Source organism: Passer domesticus, chromosome 14 (assembly GCF_036417665.1).
Source record: "Passer domesticus isolate bPasDom1 chromosome 14, bPasDom1.hap1, whole genome shotgun sequence".
NCBI classification, from domain to species: domain Eukaryota; kingdom Metazoa; phylum Chordata; class Aves; order Passeriformes; family Passeridae; genus Passer; species Passer domesticus.
Window position 1 is genome coordinate 12,449,575 of NC_087487.1, and position 25,142 is coordinate 12,474,716.

Consider the following 25,142-nt stretch of genomic DNA (forward strand, 5'->3'; position numbering starts at 1 on the left):
TGCAGAGCAAGAAAAGCAGTGATGATGCACCACCCCTATTCTAAGCATAATAAAGTGTCTGAAAACAGCAGGGCTATTAGCTAAGTTTTATAAAATAGTGTCCATGTAACTGTCATGAAGTTATCCATCCATGACACTGAGCAGTGCCCAGGTCCTGGGGCACCGCTGTTTGAGGGATCCTTGGATCTGCCAGGGGAGAGCCATGCGCTGCTTCTAGAGCAAAAGGGGAGGCCAAAGAGCTGCCCAGAGGGAGATGAGATGTCATCAAAAGCCACACAGAAGAGATTTATTAAAACAGCTGTTCTCCTATAGAAATGTCTATTTCCGCAATAAAAATCACAGAATCAATTAGACTGGACAAAACCTCTAACATCATTGACCTTTGGCTGGTCACCACCTTGTCAACTGGACCACGGCACTAAGTGGCACATCCAGTCATTTCCTGAGCACTTCCAGGGATGGTGACTCCACCATCTGGGAAGGTCAGAGGCGTGTTGGACCCAGAGGCCTGCCTTGGGACAGCACATCTTCCCTGTGGGCACAGCTCCCGGGCTGGACACAGCTCCCGGGCCAGACACCAGAGCCACGGGCCCACCTGAGCCACGGGCACGGGGCTGGCTGCCACAGGGATACGAAAAAAAAAAAAAAAAAAAAAAAAAAGGAAAAAAGCCCCACCACGCTGGTGCTGGCAGGGGCCCCGCAGCACTGTGGGGCTGGTGCCACCCGGGCTCGGGGCGGGCGGTGCCGGGCCGCCCCCGCCGCCCTGCCCGGCTCCGCCGCGGGCCCGCCCGGCGCACTCGCGCATGGAGCGGGCCGCGCACGGCGGCGCGATGGCGGCGGCGCTGAGGGCGGCCAAGCGGCAGCTGCGGGCGGAGCTGCGGCAGCGCCTGCGGGCGCTCGGCGCGGCCGAGAAGCAGCGCCAGTCCCGCCTGCTCGGGCGCAAGGTGGGTGCGGACAGCCGGGCACGGCCAGGGAAGGGCTCGCCGGGAAGCGCGGCCGGGACTTTCCAGGCCCCGCCGGTGATCGAAACCGTGACTCAGGGGCCCTTCCGCCGAGCGGGGGTGAGCTCCGCCTCGGAGCCGGGCCTCGTGTCTTCCTCGGCAGCGCCGGGGAGACATGAACTGCTGGTGGCACCGCCTAAAGCGGGGGTGCTGGGGACGCCTCATCCCGGAGCGGTGGTCACACACCACCCTGGTGCTGGGGACACTTCACCCATGGGTGGTGACACATCGCCCTGGTGCTGGGGACACTTCATCTCGGAGCGGTGGTCACGCATGTGCCCGGGGTGCTGGGGACACTTTACCCTGGAGCGGTGGTCACACACCACCCTGGTGCTGGGGACACTTCACCCATGGGTGGTGACACATCACCCTGGTGCTGGGGACACTTCATCCCGGAGTGGCGGTCACACACCACCCTGGTGCTGGGGACACTTCACCCGTGGGTGGTCATCCTTTGCCCCTGGGAGCTGGGGACATCAGCCTGGAGCAGTGGTCACATCTCGCCCTGGTGCTGGGGACACTTCTCCCATAGGGTGCAGGTCTCACTTCACCCATGGATTTTGGGGACAATGGGGGCAGACTGCCACACACCCCAAGCAGGGCTCCTCAGGGGTGGTGGCAGGTGTTTATCTGAGACATTTCACACCAGCCTGGCTCTGGCCATACATACAAAACTCAGCCACTGCCTGATTTGGCCTCTTGTTTTATGTTCTGTCTTCTCCCTTCTGTATCTTCCAGCGGTGTTTCTTCCACACAATTTTATTTCTAATATAATTTTCACACTCTAAAAGATATCAAGCAGGGTTTGCCTAACTGGTATCCTAGCACAGAGTGATATGGGTATGTACTTTTGAAATGTCCTGTTTGTGTTTGGATTACACAGTTTTTATATAGATGTATTTTATCATTTTAATAAACATAATAAAATTTTATTTTGCAGTCACTGCATGTAATAGAACACAGTCCTCATTTTTTTTGCAGCACCAGCGGGTACTTCTAGATGATCTACATTTATATGGTTATTTTCCTGCCAGAGGCTCTCAAATCACTTTATAGACTTCATTTACTACTAATGTGTAGCCACTTCATGAGTGGGATGTGGCAGCACAGAAACTTTAAGTTGTAGGAAGTTTTAACTGGAATTTACATAACCCTTTTTTTTCCTTGGGATGCGTTTTAAAAACATATCTGTATGTAGTGTCCTGCTCTCATGATAATGCATTATAGTAATCATACATCCTAGACTTAAATATCTTGAATTTTAGCAAATACTGGTATGCATCCCCTTCAAAAATTCAGAGTTCTCAGCCAATTTTTAAGCACCTAGCCCATGTAGTACTGAATTTTTAGGAGCCCTCAGCCTTTGTCTAACTATTGCTGATAAACACAGCAGCACAGCACTCATTTCTCCTCTAAAAGATACAGCCTTTGTTTTGCTTAAAATAAGGCATCAGGAAATATGACATAAATTGATATTATCTTGCCCTTTTCTTAATCTGACACAAATTGAAAATCTTGAGCTTGCTTGAGACAGAGTGGCTCTGTGGAAGTGGCAGAAAGTAGAGTTGGCTTCCTCATGGGGGGTGGCTGATACAGCAGGCATGGAGAAATTTTGAAACAGCCTGAGAAAATGTTTGGAATTATATAAGGTAAAAAACGTAGCTTTGTAACATACATCAGTGCTTGTAGCTAATTAAAGTGAGCAGGTTATTTTACAACACCTGAGTAATATTTTTAGTGGAAAAATCTCATTTCAAAATAATCTTTAAATTCAAAATGAAATAGATTCACAGGCTGACCTAGCCACCAGTATTTAATTAGCTTCTGGGTGATTACTCTTTTTTAATGCTTATGTTCATGATTAAAGTCATGCTATTTGCATGCTCTGATTCTGAAAAAATTTCCATCAGCTGGTGAACAAAAGACAGATAATATTTGTGAAGCGTGGAAATTTTTTCAGTCTTCTCAGAAACTGCTCCGAGTCATAGCATGAGCATCTACACAATTCTGAGAATATCTGAAATTGTGTCTTCCTGCTCACATGTGGGTTTGCATCTTCAACCTCATTTTTGTTCCTATACAGCCTCATTAATGTGTTACTGGATAGATCAGGGTGGATGGGACCCGTGTGGTGCCCACAGCACACAGCCCTTGTCTGAACGTGTCTCAGTTTCTCTCTTCACCAAACCCATGAGAGGTTTTGGCTCTGGAGGCCCTCAACATGAGCTGTTTTCTGGATAAAAGAGTCTACTGGACTAAATAGTCTGCTTTTTGCAGCAAAAGCTACCATGGAATTCTGGTCTTTTGAGAGCTTAATCCTGTGGAAAAATCCATGTGTAGGATTAGGCAGATGGAAAAGGAAATAAAATATGGTTTGAAATTGTTAAAATGTTTCTGTGGCCAAGCAACACATACACCATCATTTAGTCTGGAGTGTTTATTTTTTTTCCCCTTACAAAATTACGTCTGTCTTCTGAATATTTCACTTGGGTTTTTAACTGCTGTGATGGAAAGAAAATAAAAAATGTAGTGGGAACCATATCTTGACTCAGATGTGGGCATTTGTGTCTCAAAACAAGGCCAGGGCAAAGGCTAAAGCTCATAAGAGTGAGTTACCCTGCAGTTATACAAACACTGAGCAGGGCATCTGGGGATCTCTGTTCTGTAGACACTAGAGAGTTTCTCAATTGTCTGATATCATTAACAGATTTTTATCTAAGTGTGTAGAATAAGAGTAAATCACATTAAGTGAGTAGGGACACATTTATATTTGTTTTGTCCAGATGTAAGTGACAAAATATATAAGGTGCTAGAGAATGAGAAGACAAGCTTTTAAAAGCCTCCTTTCAAATTTTAATGTGGAATTCAGTCTGGAATGGGCAGAGACAAGTGAGGTATGAGTCTGCTACCACTTTTTCACCATATAAGCATTTTTTATTTTCCCTCCTATATTCAACCTTTTATAAGCCCAGCACAGTCTCATGAAAAGCAAAAAATGGCAAGGCCATCTTTCCTTTGAGCTCTGAAAAATGTGCAGTAATAAGATCACCTGTTAGAAGCAGGTGATGTTTGAAGGCATAGATCCCATCCTGCTGCAGGGAAGACATTCAGGTTAACAAAAGAAAGAGGGGCCTGTTCTTGGAAGACTTTGTGCTCCACAGTCATCTGCTCTGGTGCTGATTTTCCTTTGAGTTATTATCACTGAGGCACTTCCCGCTCTGCCTAGGCCCAGATGAGAAATGCAGCCTGTAAAAAGGATGGAAGAAAAGGAATGCTAAACCCTCTTGGCTTGCATAAGCTGGCAGTTCTGGCCTGGTGTATCTTTCTGCAGTGATGTTGGGCATCTGAGGATGTCTGCACTGTATGGTGCAGATCTTTAGGGGATTGGAAGATTGTCTGCAAAATTGTTTTTTGCTGGCCCAAATTTGTGTTGTAGTGTTTAGTTCACTAGATGCAAAAATTTGTCTATTTTGATTTTGCTGATGGTAGAAGTCAGTTTATTCTGTTTATGATCCATCAAAGTTGGTATCTCTACCCTTTTCAATAAATATTTTGCTCCAGTTTTGTGTTAAATGAAAGTAAGTTGATCTTTCCAAAAGCTTTTCATAAACCAGTTGTGTCAATTTCCCATGTAGGTGATTGACCATCCCAAGTACCAAGAATCCAAAAGAATTGCAATCTTCCTGAGCATGCCAGATGAAGTCCAGACAGAAGAAATCATTAAGGACATTTTTAAGCAAGGCAAGGAGTGTTTCATCCCCCGTTACAAACCTCAGAGCAATCACATGGACATGCTGAAGTTATCATCTGCTGAAGACATTTCTTCACTTGCTTTGACATCCTGGAATATTCTTCAGCCCAGTGATGATGACACTGCAAGAGAGGAAGCTCTTGCTGGTGGTGAGTATTTTCCTGCTGCATCATGGGATTGTGGAGCAGGAGTAGCCTGGAGGCTGGTAGGAAATATTTTGACAGCCGGAATGAAATTAAATGTTGCACCTTGTTTTCATACATTGTAGAGAGATGCTCTTTTCTCTTGCCTGTTTTTCTCTACCCTGCGCCACCTCAATGACATGCCAGCAGAGCAGGAACACAACTGCACTGATCCAGCTGAAAAATACCTCAGCCCTCCAGATAAGTCATCTTCTTGGTCTGATCCGTGAACATCCTCAGCACAATCTCAGCCAGCATCATGCAGAGGCTTGTAGAGGAAAGAGGAGCTTGCTGGGGGTAGCTTAAGCTGCCACTGAAAGTCATGGGGATTCACAGGTTTAGGATGTGCCCTGAGAACTTTGGTCTGTGCTGCCTGAAAGGTTGGGAGCTTTTCAGGTGATGCCCATAGACTGAGAATTTTCTGAAATCTTTGATCCTGCAAATTGTGTTGCCTGGATGAATCACAGTGCTGATATGGAGCCTGCCCTTGTAGAACAGCTCTCTGGACTGAGACCTTAGACTGAAAATAAAGGACTTTCTTGGCCTGCAGTCTTTTCTAGCATCATTCTCTCACATTTTTATTTTGACCTTATAATGCTGTCTCAGACAATGGATTCTTCATAGGGTTGAGAAGGTACAAGTTAATTAAGATCAAACTTGTGTGTGTTTTGATACCCAAATAACCTCTCTTAACCTAAAATTCCCCATCTCCTATTTGTAAACAAGCTTACTTTTTGTGTATTTGCATTTATTATTTGCATTCTTTTTGTAAACACTTTAATGTCCTCTCAAAACATCTGCAGAAAAGTTTAATCTTTTTAATGGAAAAGTCATGTTGAACTCATGCTTTAAACCTCAGCCTGGGAAGATTTTCTCCAGGTTGAAATTCGTCATGCAGACAACTTCCACACCTCACACACTTGCCAGCTTTTTAAAGTGCTTGATAAAGGAACATAACATTTCTATGACTCTGTTTGATTGAACTTGGGCTTGTATTTGCTTTGGGATGCCAATGTACTTTTCCAGAATGCTTCACCATGTTTGTTTCTCTTTTATTTTTGGTCATTACCTCTTCCCTAATTCAGAATCCTTTCTGTGTCTACATTTTAGCTAGCAAGGGATTTCGCTGCCTCATACAATCATCTCCTTTACATTTATTATTTAGTACTGTTTGATGTTTTTCTAATGTTTGTCAAAAAATATGTATATTGGTGGGATTTAGGGACTTTTGAAGGTAATAAAAAATTTCCAGGGTTCTGTTGACTGAGCTTAGTTCAGGCACTCCAGACAAGCTTTTGTACTACTGGTGAGCTGCTGTTAATTGAATTTAACAAGTCGGGTTAGACATCACAGAGCAAACACACAATTTGAGCTATGATGGGAGCAAGGACTTCCAGGTGTAGAGTGCATTGAGATGTACCTGGGTGCCAGACAGTGAAGGGTGGGGAGGGCAGGACCACACTTTGGTACCTGGCTGGTCCTGGAGCTGCTGCTTCCTGCTCTGCACCAGGCTGTGGGCAGAGAGCAATGCCAGAAAAGCTCCTGTGCTCTACACAGAGGTGCCAAGAGACCAGCTGTAAGAACTGATGTATGTCCATGTCAGACTTGTTCTGCTTGAAACTCAATATTAGTTTGTACTGTTCGTACAGTAATTTTGGAATAATGCTATTTGGATTTGGTAAAACCTTGGTCCTTTATCCTGGAACAGTTTTTGTAAATTAAAGAATTAGTTTAGTTTTCTTCCACTGTTGCAGCATCAGACACACACTACTAACTTGTCCCCACAGAAACACACGCTTCATCCCAATATGTCTTTCTATTCATTTTGCTATATTTTTTGTCACCTATTATATTTTTTGAACTTTGGTACGTTTGCAAGAATGCAAATTGCCTTGCTGCAACATCCATCCTCCATTGTTGGAATGACACATGGATGCCACGTTTATCTCAGAGATGTTATCAAATACTTTGGTGATCTGAGGCATTTACATTGTTATAAGGAGATAACATGGTGTTACATTAGCAATGTTCCCATGGCTGGCATAAATTACTATGTAATTTCCAAGAAATAGCCTGCAGGTACATAAATAAGCCATGTAATTTCTGAGTGTATTCATTTTGCATGACAAAAAGCTTAAATTCACACTGTCCTTAAAACATCAGGCATAGTTACTGTTAAGAATAGCTCAAATATAAGACTAGGTATGATTTTTGCATGGGGTTTCCTAGTCTTTGGTAGCACTCATGGGCAGTGTTGAATAGGCACAAGCCCTCCTTTTGGAGATGATCCTTTTTTCTGCTGGACCAGGGTTTACCTCTTTTTATCTTGGCAGTACTCACATCACACCGTGTTGGCATAAACAAAGATCATTGCTTTTGTGGTAGGAGAAAGTCTCATCTTCTCTACCATGTGTGGGTGACTCATTGCCATGTGAAAAGTTGCTTTTGTTAGGCTACATGGACACAATAACAGAAAGAACAAAGGTGAAAGAAGTTCAGATATTTTGGAGTAGGGGTGTGTGTAGGTGCATGACTTGGTTCTTTTCCAGCTGTATCTGTTGAAAAGATTTAGACAACTTCTGGGGCAAGCCAGTGGTACATTTTCCTAATAGGTACCAATTCCCATTTTTATCCTTGTCCATCAGAGGTATAAATGTGCACTGGTACTGGGTTTTGCCCAAGGTAATGCTGCTGATGAAAGTCCAGGCAGGTTGCAGTATTTGTTTACAGAAGTGTAGAAACCTTGCACAACTTTGGAAGGAGTAAATCAGATAAAACTGTACTCCGTGTTTGCTTTTTATCAGTACTCCTACAGAAGTTTAAAGAACGTTTTGCCAGCAGCTTCATTTTCAGTGTGGTTTAGGGAGGTGTTGTGATTCACTGAGCTGGACATGGGTTTCCTCATTTGTAATGTTATTTATCCTTACCTAGACTCGCTCTGAGAACTGTGAGGGAAAAGCTAAGTTATTCCTCTGAAAAAGAGATTATTCTTACTGTGACACAAGAGAAAAAAAAAAAAAAAAGGAAAAAAAAAAGACTAGGTTGAATGTTTCCTTATGGTGAAATTCTTGGAGGCTTCTTTGAAGGGAGGCACATGGCCAGGGATCTCAGCTGGAAGGCTTGGACCTGAGCAAATATGCTTAAGTGTTCATAACTTTACTGACTGGTAGCTGAAGGTGTTCAATAAATCACAAACAGCTTTTCTAACATTCACCTGCATGGTGGAGAGAAGGGGGTTTGGCCTAAATAGTTTTCTTGGCCAAAAAATGAAGTGTTATTAAAAATGATGGTTCGGAATCTGCTTACTCTAATGTATTGGGACATGCTTTTCTAAGAAATGCAGGAAATGGGATTATGTGTACAGACTTAATTCAGCCTCTTAATCTCTGTCAATTCTGCCCTGGTGTCACAGTACATTATTACATGGTCCTCATCCCTCAGGTGTGAACTCCCTCAGAGATGAACCCAGGTGAAATGGTCTGGGCTCTTTCAAAGAGGCAGAAGATGAACTCTGCTCTCTGTTAATGACTGTTCTAATGAGTATCTGCTCAGTGGTTTGCTTTCTCCCTGCCCAGGTTAGAGCTGCAGGCCTCTTTACGGTGCATTATTCAAACCTCAGGATGGAGATCTGCGTTTCTGTATGGGCTCTTCACCACTGCACCATTCAGTGACTTAAAGATATTAAGTGGTACCTGCTGATGGAGAAGCAGCAGCAGAGGAGTTGTGCAGAGGAGCTGCCCCCAGTGAATACAGACTCTTTTGCTTGTTTTTCCAACATTAAGTTTTCTTCTCTGTTCCCTCCAAAACAATAATTTCCCAGATTTGTCTCAGCCTTGGACTAGACCTCCTTTTTCAAGCTTTAATTTCTCTACCACCCTAATGTCATTTTCCATCCTTCTGCTCTTTGCCCAGCTTCTCTGAAACTCCCTCCTCAAGTGTCCTTTTCTGGCCTTTCTCACTGTATTTCCCACTTCCTCCTGCTCTCAGTCCCAGCCTGTCATTTCAGGGGCAGCTGGGCCAGCATAAATAGCTTGTCCCTGCCAAAAGGGAGGAGATCATGTGTTTTGTCTTCTCTCACTTGTCTGCTTCCAGACATATAAGATTCTCTGTCCCCATTTACTCATTTCCTTCCCCACTGTGCTGGCTTCTTTCTCTTTTGCCTTGGCTTAGAAAAACTTATTTTATAGTACTTTCCCCACTAAATAGCACAAAATACATACTTTTGTGATTGTTTCTTTTGGGCAGTGCCTGATTAAATAAGCTGCTGCCCTTTCTCCTCCTCTTGGTCCCCACCAATCCTCTCCTGTGCCAGCAGAGATGGCCCTGCAGCCATGCTGGGACCTCTACTGGGAAACCAGTCTTGGTTAGGAGTAACCCTGCAGCAGCAGAAGTTTCTTCTCAGACAGAACCACCACACAGGTTTGGACTGATGCAATTGAAGGAAGCTGATGGTGAGGGATTGTGAAAATGAATGCCATGCCAAGAAAAGTTTCAGTGAAACTTCAGTCATCATTTCCTTCCATGTTTCGGTTCCCAGTCTTGCCCCAGACAGCAGGAATAGCAACAGCCAGTGAAATGAAAGTCCTTTGGAGTCCTCACTGCTGAGATGGGCCTGGCAGGAGGAGCTGGGCCTGCAGCTCCACATGCTCCATCTTTGCACCAATACCTGCTTAAGGAGTTTTCCCTCCTTGTGGTTTCAGCCTATTCCTGCCTCTCTCTGGTGAGCTGGATCAACCTGCTGCTCTGGGTGAAGATTATTTCCCTCCTTTCCCCTCTCCTCTATTTGTTGGGATTTTTTGAACCCAGATGAGTGGATCCAGTTTACTTTGTGGCCAGATACATGGAGGGGGGCATCTTCAGGGAGCCCCAGAACTCACCCTGACACATCTGTCCCAAGCCTGTGCCAATGGCAGCTTTTCACATATTTGCAGCATTGCATAAGCCTGGCTCAAATGGGTTTGAACAGTGCTAAAGCCACATCACCACCAGTGAGGGTGCTCCCAGCAAGATTTCAAGTTCCTACTACAAGGCATGGAGCAATAGAGCTTCTCTCCTTTTTTTTTTTTTTAACTAGCTTTGATCTTGGAAACCAGTGAACCATTTTGCAGTAGTAAAACAAACATAACCCCCCTGCCCCCATCTCAGTTTGGCATAAGTACCCAAGCTGAAAAATGTCAGCATTTGACAATATGGCATCTTATATATAATGGGAAATGCTGAATAATCTGCTGCAAACTCAACTACAGCGTAATGCATTTTTGCTTTAAGAAATGAATCTATTAAGAACTTGAGCTGTATTTTGTAATTTAGTTTGGAGACTTCTGGTATTTTCAACACTGAAAACTTTGGTGGCCTACTGGTCACAGCATTTGTGTTGTAACTTCAAGATAATAAGTGCAATATTAACCAGATAATCAATGCTTTCAATGACAGTAAAACATTTATTGTTAATAAAAAGAAAAGATGTGAATTTGAAGTAAAATAAGGAAATAATAACATATGTCTAGCAGCAGCTTCTTTCAGCTTTGTTTTCATATAACCTTTTGAATGTTGGCTTTTAAGGTTAAGGTAGTTTTATCTTTCTGCCCTTTTAACTTCCAGAACACTGTGAGACTTGCTGTAGCATAAATTACAACAACCTGCTGGTAGCAGACAGGGACAGCTTACCTGTGTGGTGGCATTTAGTTTATAAGGGTTTATGCCAGGGAACATGATTCTCTTGCAAGGAAACTGCTGGCTACCTCTAGGCTACAGTTCCAAACCTGGAGTAGTTTGAAATTATTCCTGAGTGACCACTAACCCTGTTTGAAATTTTGCCATCGGGATTTGCCCTGCAGAAGCATTTCTGTCTGCAGAAACTCTTTTTCACCTGTCTTTAAATTCCTGCTATTTATTCATGCATTCAAAGATTCTGCATTTGCTGCCAGGACTGATGGCCTTGTGATGCCATCAGTATTCTTAGTTATTCCAAATTTTAGCACAGTTCTTGAGAAGTGTGACTGAATTGATGCCAGCACAGTCTTAAGAGGAATAGGTTTGACTTAGAACTGCAAAATAAAATGGGATTTTAAAAAAGGATAATGGGTTCCTCCCCCACCCCCCCCCCCCAAAACATGCACCAGAAGTGAGAGGATTTTGAAAGATGAGACACATTAGAGTTTAGAAATAAAAACCACTTGTGAGTAGAAAATGCTGTGGCTTGAAGCATAGGGAAGGTCTATTATCCTACTTCAGCTGTCCATGAAGGCATAATGGGACCATACAAAATGATGCTAATCATTCTGAAAAAGATATGTAGTAAACAATGCTCAGAGGTAGCTGGGACTATTTAAATGAGCTATGTACAGATAGAAATGTATCAAGAATAAATGAAATATGGGTATGTGAAAAGCAGAGATGTTAAATGTTTCTGCTGAGGAAAAAAAAATACCCCAAACAAGATTGTAAAGTGATTGAAGGTACTGTTAGATTTTCTTTTCCTCTGCGAGACTTGATTAAAACTTGCAGTACAAAATATGTCAAGGGATAGATTATAATTTAAAATCTTTTTACACTGGTCATAAAAAGAAAACCTGAGAGCATGGCACAATACAAAATTGAAAATTGAGGCTTAGCTGCTAATGTAATTTATTTTTTAATGAAATGATTTAAAGTTTGGAATGAACTTCTGTTTGGAGACAATGATCCATAGTATTTTTGATATGCAAAAGAAGAACAAAATTCAGTGCAAATGAGGCATTAACATTCTGGCCATGAATCTTGCTGTGGAGAGAGGATCCTTCCCATCACCGTGCAGGATCTGCACATGCAGTACAGCATCACATGTTTTACAAGAGTCAGGAAATCTCACAACTTGGAGCTGTGTAGTAATAACTGAAGGATCTTCCACCTCTGCAGCTGCAGTCCCCAGATTATTGCCTTACAAACAAGATCTGGTTTCTCTTTCCAGCAGGCATTTGGAGCATTCCTCTAAGCATCTAATTTTATTTGTATTAAGCCCTTGGCTCTGCTGCTTTCCAACAGCTGTGAGTTGTACTGGTTAGTTAGTTGTAATGTGAAATATTATGTTCCTTATTATGTTAATATTATATTATGCTCCTGTGGCATGTGAAATATTATGTTCCTTGTATTAATTTTAAATTTGCTGCTTTCAGTTCAAGGGATGCTTATTTTTCTATGATGAGAAGTAAATAAGGATGTTTGAGTTACATTCTTTTTATTATTCATTTTTTAGTTACACCCGTACTGTGAATACTATTGTATTCTTTTCTATCAAACTTTGACTGTTTTATTTTTCTTGTAGTGAAGCTTTTCTGTAGGAGTTCCAGCCATTGCTCTTTCAACATTTACCATTTCTCTGATGTTATTCTGAAAAAAAAAAGATGCCTGGGAGAAAATTTTGTGCCCAGGTAAAGAAATACTGTGAAATGCATGTGCTGGCACAGGAGATGTTAATTCTTTCTGTATAAACCAAAACACTGCTTTTCAGATCAGCTCACTGAGCAGGTCTGTCAGTGGTTTCCACACTGGTATTCCATAATGACACATCATTACAAAAGGGCCTGTTCCACTAGCAAATATCTATAAAATAATTTTATATTATTCCATCTAGCTTGTTCCTTAGGAGGTAGAGCTAAGAAAATGCTTACTTGGAGATAAAACATCTCAAGTGATAGCAGATTTTCCTCTAGGGTTTTTCTGCATCCCACCCTTCAGCTGAAAGGTATGTGACTCCATCCTGGCACTGGGGTTACTCTCCCCTGGAGCTGGTCCCAGCCCTTCCCTTGAGGTCTGCACCAGCTTCCAGAACTCTCTGAAAGAGCTCAATAATCAACACTTAATTTGCTAAGTGAAGGCAGACACTTCTACCACTTTTACACTTTCTCCCAGAGCTTCTGTTCAGAAACAGGTATGACACAATACAGAGACCTTTTTTTTCCCAGGTTTTTAAAAAAATGCTTTGAAATGCAAAAGTTGATGTGTTTATATGGTGTTGCTTTGGTGTCCTTATGTCCTGAATCTCCCTTGTGCAGACTAAACCACAAGCACCGTGTGGTTTAATTTAATACCACCCATGCCAGGGTGTCCTGCAGTGAACCTGAAAGGCTGAGAGCTCTGGAACACTGCAGCTTTTTGCTTCCATAAAGTTCATTAAGGCTTTAAAAGACTGTTTTTCCTTGTAATCATCTTAAGTGTCGCATCCACATTTGCCTTCTTGCAGAAAACTCATCAAAACAACTGAAAAGATTACTTCTGCTGTAATCAATTAAAGTTTGAAGAGACGTGAAGGCAACATGGGCAAGGGCCTTGAAGTCACTGCAAGTAACTCTCAAGGGTTTTGTTTCAAAGCGCTAATTTTGCTTCAGTGAGTGTGAACAGTAGCATTGTCATTTTTTTTTAATACAGTTTCCTGGAGACAGGAGTCTTTGAAAGGTAGATAAGAGGTGAAATTCATTTCTGGAGTGTGGCAGGAGTCTGTACAACTCATGCAGGGGAAATGCCAATGTGCAAGTGTCTCTGGCTGCAGTAATTATCCAAACAGACATCTTTGTCTCCCTTTATTTTCATGTTTTGGAAGGGGAGACTCAGCACCAGGCTCATCTCTGTGCACACACTCTGGGGAAGAGGAGAGGAAGCTTTTCCCTGCTGCCCACCTGTGTGGGGAATGGGGGTTGAAGATGTGGTTTGGTGAGACAGCTCAGCCCTCCGTGCTGCCAGAGGGGACAGTCCTGCTGCCTCTTCCTTGTGCCCAGCTCTGTGCTCCCCTCATCCCAGGTACCATCTCTGGTACTTGCTGCTGAGCAGATTCTGCTCATGAATCTGGCAGAAATTTGTGACTTTTTTTCCCTTTCTTTTTCCTAGGATTGGTGTACTGCCAGCTTAGTGGGCTATTAAATCAGGTCAGCACTTTTCCAGCTACAAAAGATTTGTTTTTCTGGCACAGTTAATCCCTTCTGGTTTTGCTGAGATTCAGAATACACAGTTATTCCCCTGGATGGTGGGAAACTGGCTTTCAGGGAGCAGGGCACTCATGCTGCTGTTTCATGGTGTAAGGATAGCTCTGGATCTTCATGTTTGGTGTCACGCTGAACTCAGTCCCTGCTTGGGCTGGCTGCTGTGCATGTGAGATGGGAATGAGTTTTTGGGATGTAGATGAGGGCAGATTCCTGTCCAGGAGTGACATGAAGCCTTTTGCCGGCAGGTGTCAGCATTCCATACATTTACCATGGAGCATTGGTGTCATTTCGGCTGCTTTCTTATAATTAAAATCTCATCCAGGCATTGCTCTCACACACACAGGAGAGCAAATGCTCCAGCCTCATTTCCCATAAAAATTGGGGATTGAAGTGAGGGAGGGGTAGGATTCCAGGGAGAACCGGATTTTTAAACTGTGCAAGCTTAAAAAGATACAATAAAATCTTGTGATGGAAGAAGCAGGATTTCTCAGCTGTTGTGGTGTTAACACATTTGACAGCAACTGTGAAGGTGCCATCACCTCCCAACCAGCTGACTCTGCATGTACAATAAACCCTGCCTGTAAGCAGCCTGATATTCCCATCAAGTGGTGTCACTCCTTACAGGAGCCAGGTTTTCCACTGACTTGGAAGTTGTTGTCTCACCTGTTTATATTTCATGAGTAATTCTGCATGTTTTATGATAGCGTATCTGCTGAGTGAGTCAAAGGGTATTGGAAATATTGGTAGTGATGCATAAAGTATTGAAAAAACCCCAGATGATTCACCTCTGTCTTATTTTGACTTAAAATTACCCAGACAGACGTATGCAAAAGAGGACCAAGAGTGAAGACATGCACGTGTATCCAGTGGGAGTATTCAAATGAATGCTCAGGCAAACACCATGGAAGTGTAGCTGATAAGACCATAAAGAAATTCCCATAAAAACACAAAGATCCTTGTGTTTTAGGATGCAGCAGTATTCCCACATAAACAGTTCAAGCATCAATGCCTTGTGAGTTTCTCTAAAGGAGCAGATTTGTAGTCAGCATTTGCTGATTTAACAAGATATGTTGATGTGCTGTAAAGTGGCTCTAATACCGTTTCTCCTCTCTTTGGAATTGCTCCTTGGTACATCTGGTTTCAGAGTATTTTGGTGGTTTAAAATCACAGGAGAATCCAGGTGCAAGACTTGGAAGCAAACATTTTTGATTGCCCATGTTTTCCCAATCAGACTGTGCTCACATATATGAATATCAGAAACACATTAAGTCATTTTTCACAGACTGATGACTGGGAAGTCCTAAGCTATTTTTTCCTTTACTCTGAATTTGCAAAACCAGACATTTTGTGGGTGGCATTGAGTGATCATGTTTTATTTACAGGGCTTACACAGGCTCAGTGAATAATAGTGAAAAAGAAAAATACTTTTCAAATTTTCTTTTAGGTGGAGCTCTGAAAATGAGACTCTAGTCCCCATCTTACTGTAAGTTAAACCTCAGGGGAAATGAGTGTGATGGTTATAGCCTCACACAGCATTTCCACATTGTGAAACCAGCCAGAAACACAAGTCTTAGCCTTGTACTGTAGCTTCTCTGGTGAAACATGAAAGGACATTTGTCTGTGGAGCAGGATAGGTTTGTTTGAGCAGGGCTGACAAACTACAGCTGATGTTGTGCAGTGCACTTAGCTTGTCAGATGCATTGGCACTAAACCTGCAAGATTTTGGTTTAATTCAAAATCAGAGGTATTTACTTGAGCACAGCTCAGTAGCAGAGGAGCTGATCAAGCAGCTTTATTATGTGTTTTTGAGGTTTAATAACGGGCAAGTGGCTGCCACTCAGTTGTTTTAAACCTTTATGACTGATGGCTATCATGTAGCTTCTCAGGGAGACAGATAAATATTTTATTATGCTGTAGTTCAGCAGGGCAAGTGTGAACTGTGAAGACCAATGTTTCATGCTGACACAAAGCACTGACATGGATGAGTAGACAGATAAACGCTGAGCTGCCCAGTGCTTGTTTGTAGATTCTGCTGATGGTTCTATTTTCTGCAAAATATTTTATTGAAGTAATAACAGAAGCTATCTGTGCCATGCCAGCAGTGGGGGCGCAGGGATTGCAGAGGAGATAGTCTGCTTGGCACCTGGAAAGGTGGGGTATGGGTGTGCAAAATGTTCTTTGGAAGACAAAAGGATTCAGAACCTTCCTGGTGCCTGCGATTCCCATACACAGGAATGAAAATAAAGCAATTACCCCTGGTGTTAAGAGCATTTCTCCCTGGAGGAGTCGAGGGTTTGAGGACTTAATGGTGTGTCCCATAGCAGGAGGCCCTGGATGTGAGATTTGGATGTGATACTTTGACTTTTGAATCCTGCACTGGGTATCTCCTCAGGCTCCTTCTGAAGCAGCACCCTGAGATGAGCTCAGCTGGTCAGAGCCTTGGTGGCTGTGATGCCAAGGCTGTGCATTCAATCCCTGTGTGGGCTTCTCACTTAAGAGTTTGGCTCAATAATCCTTGTGGGTCCCTTCCACCTCAGAGAATTCTGTGATCCTGTGACAACAGGTGGCTGTGAATAGGTAGAAGACAGTAAGTCCTGCTGATATGGTAGTGCACAATTAAAGGTGTTCTCAGAGGGGAAACACCTGGAGGAAAAGCTACTGACTGCAGTTTAAAATGAGCTGGCTTTTTACTCTAATATGAAACACTACTTTTAGTCCTGTTAGGTATCTGTTTGGGATCTTAAGGAGGCTACAAAATGAGAACTCAATGAGAGCTTTTTATGAACAAGCAGCACCACAAGAGAAAAGGATTCATTCTTCTCAAACTCGTGTCAGTAATACGGGATATTTTTCATGTAGTTCCCAAGGTGGGTGCAGAGAGAAGACAATGGTGCAATGTCAGTTTGGAGCAACTGAGGATGTGGTCCTTCATGTTGGAACTAGGGTTTCCAAGGAGATGAGCTTCTGACAATGTATCATGTAAGCAAATAAGAATTATTAGTTAAAAGTTTCCTTTCTTTTCCAAGGATTGTATTTGTGTTTTAGCAGACTGGCTTGGGTCAAGGCAAGCAATATTGCTGTTTATGTCTGCAGTCCTCTGAATTACTGGATGTGCACCTCATTGGGTTTGGATGAATGCCTTTTTTTCAAATATTTATGAGTTGCAGTAAAGGATAATGTTTTTGTCTCCTTGAGCATGTAACAGTGTCTGTCTTCTCCAGGGGTTTGTGGGGGAAAGAGCTTGTTTCCTCTGGAAGCATTCCCAGCTCTTTGGGAACCATGCACCTCAGCAGGGTCTGGATCAGGTCTGTAGTGAACAGATCTGGCATTTCCTTTTTTGATCTTATACCAAGAGACAAGTAAGAGCAGAGATGCTGTGCTCAAAACCCAGAGCAGGTTTTTTCCAAAGGGCAGAAACCTTTTTATCTGGAAGGAAACAGTAAGTGTTGGTAACCTCAGGAGTGGTGCTGGGGCACCCAGAATGTTCTAGGAGAAACCATAAAAGGGAAGGGATTTGTTTTGCTGCAGCATAAGTGAAATACTTTTGTGGAGTTGTTTTCCCCAAGATCTGGTGATTAACTCAGACCACAGTGTTAGGTGCTGTGTAAATACAGAACAGGATGGTGATCTGTGCCCTATAGAGTATGTGTTGAAGCACACACCTACCCAAAAGGCCTAACTATGCTAATGCTCACAGTAATTAAAGTTGTAGTGATGACTCTGTCATTAATTAGAAATTCCTGAGTTACTCCAATTCATTTGCTCATACTCTGCATGTCACCAACACTGATACTTAGATGTTAGGGATCAAGTGATGGAGTTATTTTTTTCCTCTCTGCTGGGGCAACAGATACAGAGGCAGCAGATGGTTACTGCACTCTTCGTTCTGAAAAGTAAGATTTTCCTGAAACAGGGTTTGCCTTTTAATCCATTGTGGTCCTTGCTAGGTCAGAAAAGGACCAAAGTAAGTTTTCATTCCCTGTAATCAACAGCTTTCAATTACTCATGAGCTCAGCAGAGGTTTTGCACAGATCTGACATTGTTTATGGTGTGCACAGCAACATGAGCACTCCTTTCCTTTAATCAGAAAGCTGCTCTTGGCCTGGTTCTTCTGCTCCTGCTCCTTATGAAATCATTTATATCTGAGCAAAGCATGAGAGAGGTGTGTGTGGAACAAAACCAACCACTGGAAAACTCATTCTTGCCTGAGGTACCAGATTGTGAGGATCCAGCCATCCTTGTGGTGATGGGGTAAACAATGCACAAACTTCTGTGCTCCAGGGGAAGCTCAAACTGCACAGCTGCTGCTGTGAGGAGCAGCAGCAGTGACACGGAGCTGATCACTGTTGACCTCTTGTAGGCTCAGACGGCGTCTGCTGTGAGCATGGTTCGTGTGAGCACGTTGCTGTTCTTCACAGGCACACAGGAGCTACTGCAGCTCAGCCTCTGCCCCATCCTGTCAGTGCTTTTGAGGAGAGGATCAAAAGAGTCCTAGCTCCCACTTTGATGGGTCCCAGGTGCTTTGCTGTGCCAACAAAGCAAGTGGCAGCAAGGGGTGAGAAGTTGGGATGACAGAGCATTTCAGTTTCAGCTTCCATTAGGACTGTCAAGCTGTGCAGGGGGAGATGAGTGACCCCTCACAGCGGGTGACAACGGGCTGGTGGAGCCCCTTAGAACCTGAGAGGAGAGAGGCCATGCTGGCTGCTCCTTCTGAGGGCAGAACATGTCCCCAGCAGTCTTTACATGACCTGTACCTGTGCAGTTTGATGGACCCTTCTATAATTAACCATTGTCAAGAACACTTCTGAAAACGTCGGCTGGCATTTCAAATAGGAACATCAGATTAAGGAGAAGAGAGGTAATGAGGTGCAAGGAGAAAATTCTTCCCTGGGGAACAAATCAAACCTGATACCATCATGAAAGGTAATGAGAAATGCACTGCCAAACTGAGGTTCAGTGCGGCTGCCTAGAGGAAACGAAACCGTGTATTCTTATTTCAGACACTCAGAGGGGATGCTAATGCTTTGGTCTGCTGGCTGTGTCAGGGCATGTGCAGCTTGCACACCTGCCTCTTGAATGTAGTTTTGCCACATGTTTCTTGGGCCAGTCATTTCACTTCTCTGTGACATGAGGTATGTCTACATCACTGTAAGCGTGTCAGTGCAAAGAGAGCGTGCTTGTACACAGGACAGGTCCAGAAACTGTGACTGCATCTACACTACCAAACAACACAGGGCTAAGTGGCACAGATAAGTCCTGTCCACACTACACAGAACTTGGCCTCTCTTGTTTTGTCTGGAGGAGTCAGACCTGTACCCTTCTGTCTTTACTGCGCATCTTGTCCCCTAGAGCAGTCATGGGTGTCACCTGGGCTGGCAGTGCCAGACACTGTGCTGACAATTAAGGTATTGACCACCTGTGATCCTGTAAATCAATTTGTTTTCTGGCTGTGCTGCATTTAGCAGTATAAATGAAGCCTGTGTGGCCGTGTCAGCATGGCTGTGTGCCCACACTGATAGATAAGTCAGGGTTATTATTTCACGCATGGTGCTACGCATTTGGAGAAGCTGTAGCCACAAGAGCTTATGCCATAGATACACTGAGTATTAGGTGACTGTCATCATAATTACTAACTTTACCTGTGTACCCAGTAGCTTGAAGTGTGCAAGAACCATGGATATTCTCTACATAGAAGCTGGAGCAAAATGTTGTTCTCCAGGAGAAGCACAGCACACCTGTAACAAAACTCTCTTGGCTGTGTGTGTGCTTTCCTGGGCTCCAGGCATGTGGTCACAGGACCCTTGGGGATCCAAGAGCCACCACTTAAAGTCTGCAGACACATGGGACACAGTGGACATTGCAAGGAGATGGGCAGATACCGAAAGTGAGACTTCCCTTAACATGTTTGATGAGGCACTGAAACACCTGATGTGGTGTTTGCTTTTCAAGTACCTGCTCTGTCTTCTCAGGGATAAGGATGCGATTTCACACAGTGGGCTGTAGGATGTGAGGACAGAGCAAGCCACAGTCCTGAGTGGCAGACAGTAGTCCTGCAGGGCTGGGAGAGCTGGGGACCATGAGGACCCCATGCCACAAGGGGCTTGTTCTTATCCTCAGCTGCCATCCTGTTGATGTACCCTCGTGCTGATAACAATCTTAAGTGTCTGCAATCTTGGTCTCATCTGTGTGTCACCTCTCTTCCTGTGACGGCTCTTCCCCCACACTGCCACAGAACCACAAGAGGTTTTGTTGCTCCCCAAGTTACATGTCAGGGAAACATTTACTCCATGCAGCTCTCTGCCATCTATTCTAGATCCTGATACAGGATTTGGGACTAATGCTGCTTGAGCTTCGTGCAGGGTTAGTTGTGTCATTTTTTCTACCAGAAGTCTTGAAAGACATTTTACCTAAATCTTGTGCAGTGTGAGCTGCATGGATATCAGAGAACGTGTTGTGAGTCAGAGCAAGGCAGTCAGTATTGCTGTGCTCCACAGAAGAAAAATATAAGGGCAACTATTACAGTATTTACAGAATAATTTTTCATATTGAGATTTGCATAAGCTTGTTTGAGTTCTTCAGCATAAAACCCCCATGATTATAGAGAGCCAGCTTCTTAAAAGAGTCCCTGTTTCTCCAGAGAACCCAGAGGAAAACAGTGCTTTAATACTTCTAAATTCACTTGAGGTGCCTGATGCTATCAGTTAAACTCTACAGAAAATATATTTCTTCCCTTCACTGTTTTTGCTGTTTCCTTCTTTCCCTAGTGTTTCCCCTGACTTGTCTTCTTCATGTCCCTAACACAAATGTAAAGAGAAAGACACCTGTTTTACTCTGCAGATTTGCCCCCTGTGTGCATTCTTCCTGCCAGCAGCAGACTGCAAATGTTTCCTGCTTTTTGTCTTGAGAGGCACCTGGAGTGAAAAAGGCTGAAACAGACTGTGAGGCAGAGTGTGTTTGGTTCTGTGCATCATGACTGATGGGTACTTACTGATTTCTGGGCCACCTGGATACCTCCACAAGGCTGATGTGAGGCAGGTTGTGGAGAAGATAAGTAGGAGTAACCTGGGGAGGATTTCACCTGCAGAAACTGTTCCTGACCTTGCTAACAGGGGGGCTGGTTTCTAGATCCTTGTCCATAGGTCTGACAGTTGGCAAGAGCAAACTGAGGGGATGGATGTGTGTCCAAGTACGTGGTGGTACCATGAAAATAGCATCTCTTTTCAGGGAGACCCTAATTCTGCCTCTGGGCCTCTTTTTCTCTTTGTTTGCCATTTGCTGTTTCACTCATTTCATTGTCCTGTGAGTCAGAAGTTGACTGCAGTGTGGTAAAACACCCTGACTCCTTTTTAATCCAACCAGCAGTATTCTGTGGTCTGTCCTTTGGCTCATTCTCTCCCCGTACTCCCCTGACCTCCTTAGAAAAACTGTGCTTCTTGACTGTACAATTCTGGATTTGCAAGATTGATGTTCTCTAAGCATTTTGCACTGTGTTGCCTTGCATATTTTATATCAATGTTCTAATTAAGACATCAGATCATGATGGATGAGTGTTCATGTCAGTGACTATTCTCTGAACAATGAAGAGTTGAAGGAAATCTCCAGGAGCCTGGGAAACGTGTGCAAATGAAGTGGTCTTATGTGAGCTGCTAACATGCTCTTCAGGCAGAGTTTGGAGATGATATGTGATCTCAGGTGGGATTCCCTCTAAACTGAAAAACTCTGCTTTGCTCTGGCTTTTCCCATACATGCTCCCACACATCCCCTTCAGTGGTGGGCATCATCCCTCAGATGTACTAAAAGCAGCTCAGCCCAAAATGCCAGGAAGGATTAGGTTTGAACATGGAAAAAGCAGAAAAATACCTGACCAGGTCCAAGCTCTGCTGAAGGAGCAGAGTCTGGTCACAGAAAAGCTGCTCAAGGCTAAGCACTGTTCCTGTCAGAAGGCAGAAGCAGTGGACTGAGACTCTATTTTCTTTCTTTCCAGACTCATGTCAGCTGTCTTTTAGTCTGTGCTGCCTTTCCACTCCCTGCCCTTGTCTCCTTAAGTGTCTGTCTGCTACAGCAGCAAGAAATAAAAGACTTTCTTTGTGAAAGGAGTAAGTGGGATGTTCCTGGGTTCAGGAGTCAGCACCAGGCCAGTCCAGCTCATTTGTTTGAAGGATGTCTGTGCAAGACTTCTCACACTGAACGTGCCAGCCTTGCAGAAGTGACAGGGATGTGCAGCAGCCTCTGTGCTGCTGGTCACTCCTCGTGGCAGACGGTTTCAGTGATGTGATCAGCTCCTGAAACAAGTGTGCAGCCAAGTGTGAATTGGAGCTGTCTCCCTGGCATGGTGCCAGTCTACATCCTCTGACAGAGCATGAACAAAGCAAGAGCTCCTGCCTTTTTGTCTGGAGCTGGTTGGTGGGGTCTTCTGCTGGAGTTTCACCAGCCAGTCCAGGCCATTAGCACCTTATGCATCTTCTTTCAGCTTTTTAACTGATTTTGGGTTCCAGTCAAGTGCAATCCCACCAGAATCCTGGAAGGAGGGATACTTAGGGCAGGCAAGCAGAATGCCTGTGTGTGCTGCTGGAACAACAGAGAAAATTGCTGGAGGCTGAGAAAGAAAAGGAGCCTGACATCATAAGGGACAAGCCTTCAAATCTTTATCTCAATATAGGAGGGCAAATTGCCACTTTCAGAAAATATTGTATTCAAGAATTTTTGGGTTTGGAAGTTCAAGAGAAGGTTCATATCGTTTTACAGTGGAGTCAAGAAGATGTCTCCCCTCTCTGTTACATGTCTTCTTTTCATTCTTTTTTTCCTTTTCTATTTTTGTGACTGATGTTGAAGTTCATTTGATTTTCTGATTCCTCCTGCATTTAATTTCACTGAGTTCAGTCTCTGTCTGATTTAGAGTCATCATAATTTGTATTTGGAAGTGTGGGGTTAAAGTGATAAAATAAATTTGTTAAAATGCAGGGTTTTTTTCCCATCCAGCTTTTCAAGATCTAATTATTTTTCAGCTGAACTAGTATGCAATTGATAGATGAAAATGTAAATTTACAGGTTTAGTATTCAAAGTATTTTTCATCTGATCAAAGAAAGGGAAGCATTTTACAAAATACAAAGCTTGCGTTCTTGCAAATGTCTGAAGTTATGTGGTTGTAGTCAAGCCATCAGGAAATCCACAGGGCATCCACTAATGCTTATTTCATTTTTCTGCAGGAGGTCTTGACCTTATCTTCATGCCAGGCCTTGGGTTTGACAAAAAAGGCAACAGACTGGGAAGAGGGAAAGGATATTATGATACCTATCTTGAAAGATGTATGAAACATCCCCGTGGAAAGCCTTACACGATTGCTTTGGCTTTTAGAGAACAGATTTGTGAATCAGTGCCTGTGACAGAAAATGATGTTCCAATAGATGAAATCCTGTATGAAGACTGCTGAAAGTGTTTTCATACCAACCTACCTCCAGAGCAAGCAACCAAAAAAGGTGTCATATCCATCAATCATGTTTTTAATTGTCATGTATGACTTTGGGACCAATAAAATACACCATTTGTGTTTGGGGGGGAAAAAACCTCCAAAAACAGTGTAACTGTGGTAATAGTAGTGAGGATTGTGTTGATTTGCTTCTAATTAGCAAATGTCTGGTGTGAATTCTTATTCTAGAATCAATACAAACAAGAATGAGTCACTGTTTATTACAGTAAGGACCATTTCTTCTCATAATATTTTTGAGGTACAAGCTTCTTGATACTCAACAGTTTTAGTATTCTGGTTTAAAAGTGAACTGTTTAGTAATGACAGTTCTTGATCCATTCTGGAATTAGATCCTTGTAATGGTAAAAGTTCTTAGATATTGTGTGCATTCATGAGCAAAGCAAGAAATTAATGGAGATGTCTTAGACTAAGCTGGAGAAAAATGGTGATGGGGAAAAAAAGCCTTAATTAATTTTAGTGTATGCAGTAATTTTTACTGTTTACATGGCTCCTTGCAGTTGTCTTAAAATAAAGGGAGTACCTGTTAATAAAAAAAGGTTGATGTCCATAACTTTGGTGTGTTCTTTCCTTTATCTGAATTCAAGATTGTAATGTAGTCTAAAATGTGGTCAAAGAGTTCTCTGTCCAGGGACAGCTCTGTTTTGGTAAAATAATATTCAAAATTACTTTAAGTTCTCTTAATTTTGTACATAAGCCGTTCATAATGTCCCAAAATACTGTGTCATGCTATGTTAAAAAATTAGAGATGCTGAGAATTGCAGAGAGCAGGTTTTATGGATTGAATAAATTTTTAGGTGGAAGGTTGGTTGTTCTCTGCTTCTCGACACAATCATAGAAATCCAGAAGAAGAAAGTGAGTTTCTTCTGCACACTGTCCTTGTGGTATAAGAGCACAATATTTCCAAACAGGATCAATCAAACTGTCAGAATTTTGTGTTCCTTCTTCAATGCAACCTCACCTTTTCTATGCATGTTTAACTCTTCCCTCAATCAATAAATCAGTGTGTTTATTTTCACCAAACTACTCTGTGTCATCATTAAAAAAATCCATAAATTCTCAAGGACCAGCTCCAGAGTGGAATGACCTTAAGGCTTCCTCAAGAACAACTGGTTTTGTGGACAAAACCACGCCTGCAGTACCTGTGAACCTTTTCAGAGTGCTTGTATTCAGTGCTGTATCCATTCTGCTGATACAGGAACTATTTAAACCCTCTGGCTCTGGGGTGAGCATAGGCTTAGCAACTGAGGTCTCAGTGGCCTGTGCTCCCTGGTGCTTCTCCATCCTGTGTTAACCCAGCTCCATCTGGGCTGAAGATCCCTCTGGGTTGGCCTGCTGGGCATCCCACCCGTGTGTGCAGGAAAGCTGCAGCCTGGGCAGGCAGCTGGGAGCACTTTGCAGTATGGGCTGCTCAGTAAAGCAGTGGTGATCAGAGCTGGCCTCCCATCCCTCCTTACCACACTGAGTCACCCTACAAACAAAAGGGGTGTCCGTGGGTGCACGAGGGGTGGTGACAGCAGAAACTGAGGTGACAGCATCGGTGCTGGTGTCGGAGTGTCCCCCAGGTCTCTCAGCTCTGAGCACTGCCAGCTGTGCTGCCTGACACCAGGGAGATGGAGTCCTGCCATTCCAGACCTCTGGGGAGTAGAAGTGATGGGAAAATCAGACCTTTTCTTTTTTACAATCTCTGCTGTGTCAGTATTTTAATCCCTTCTTCATTTCTGAACTTCCATTGGCACATGGAGAGCAACAAAACGAAACAATGG

General features: G+C 43.3%; 1 protein-coding gene across 2 annotated transcripts; it reads left to right on the forward strand.

Moving 5' to 3' along the window:
* Nucleotides 1-752: 752 nt before the first annotated feature.
* MTHFS (methenyltetrahydrofolate synthetase) lies at nucleotides 753-24,399 on the forward strand. Of its 2 annotated transcripts, none has more exons than XM_064388816.1 (3): nucleotides 753-944; nucleotides 4,637-4,901; nucleotides 16,751-17,872. In XM_064388816.1, exons 1-3 carry the CDS (start codon nucleotides 804-806, stop codon nucleotides 16,849-16,851), a joined length of 507 nt encoding a protein of 168 aa, XP_064244886.1. In that variant the 5' UTR covers nucleotides 753-803; the 3' UTR covers nucleotides 16,852-17,872. The 2 variants fall into 2 exon arrangements, with proteins under 2 accessions (XP_064244886.1, XP_064244885.1); XM_064388815.1 differs by lacking the exon at nucleotides 16,751-17,872 and adding an exon at nucleotides 23,099-24,399 and having other exon boundaries at nucleotides 773-944.
* Nucleotides 24,400-25,142: the final 743 nt, after the last annotated feature.

Coding starts and splice junctions, on each gene's coding strand:
- MTHFS (XM_064388815.1), top strand. CDS start 804: ATGGAGCGGGCCGCGCACGGCGGCGCGATGGCGGCGGCGCTGAGGGCG. Junction 945..4,636: donor CCCGCCTGCTCGGGCGCAAG/GTGGGTGCGGAC, acceptor TTTCCCATGTAG/GTGATTGACCATCCCAAGTA. Junction 4,902..23,098: donor AGAGGAAGCTCTTGCTGGTG/GTGAGTATTTTC, acceptor ATTTTTCTGCAG/GAGGTCTTGACCTTATCTTC.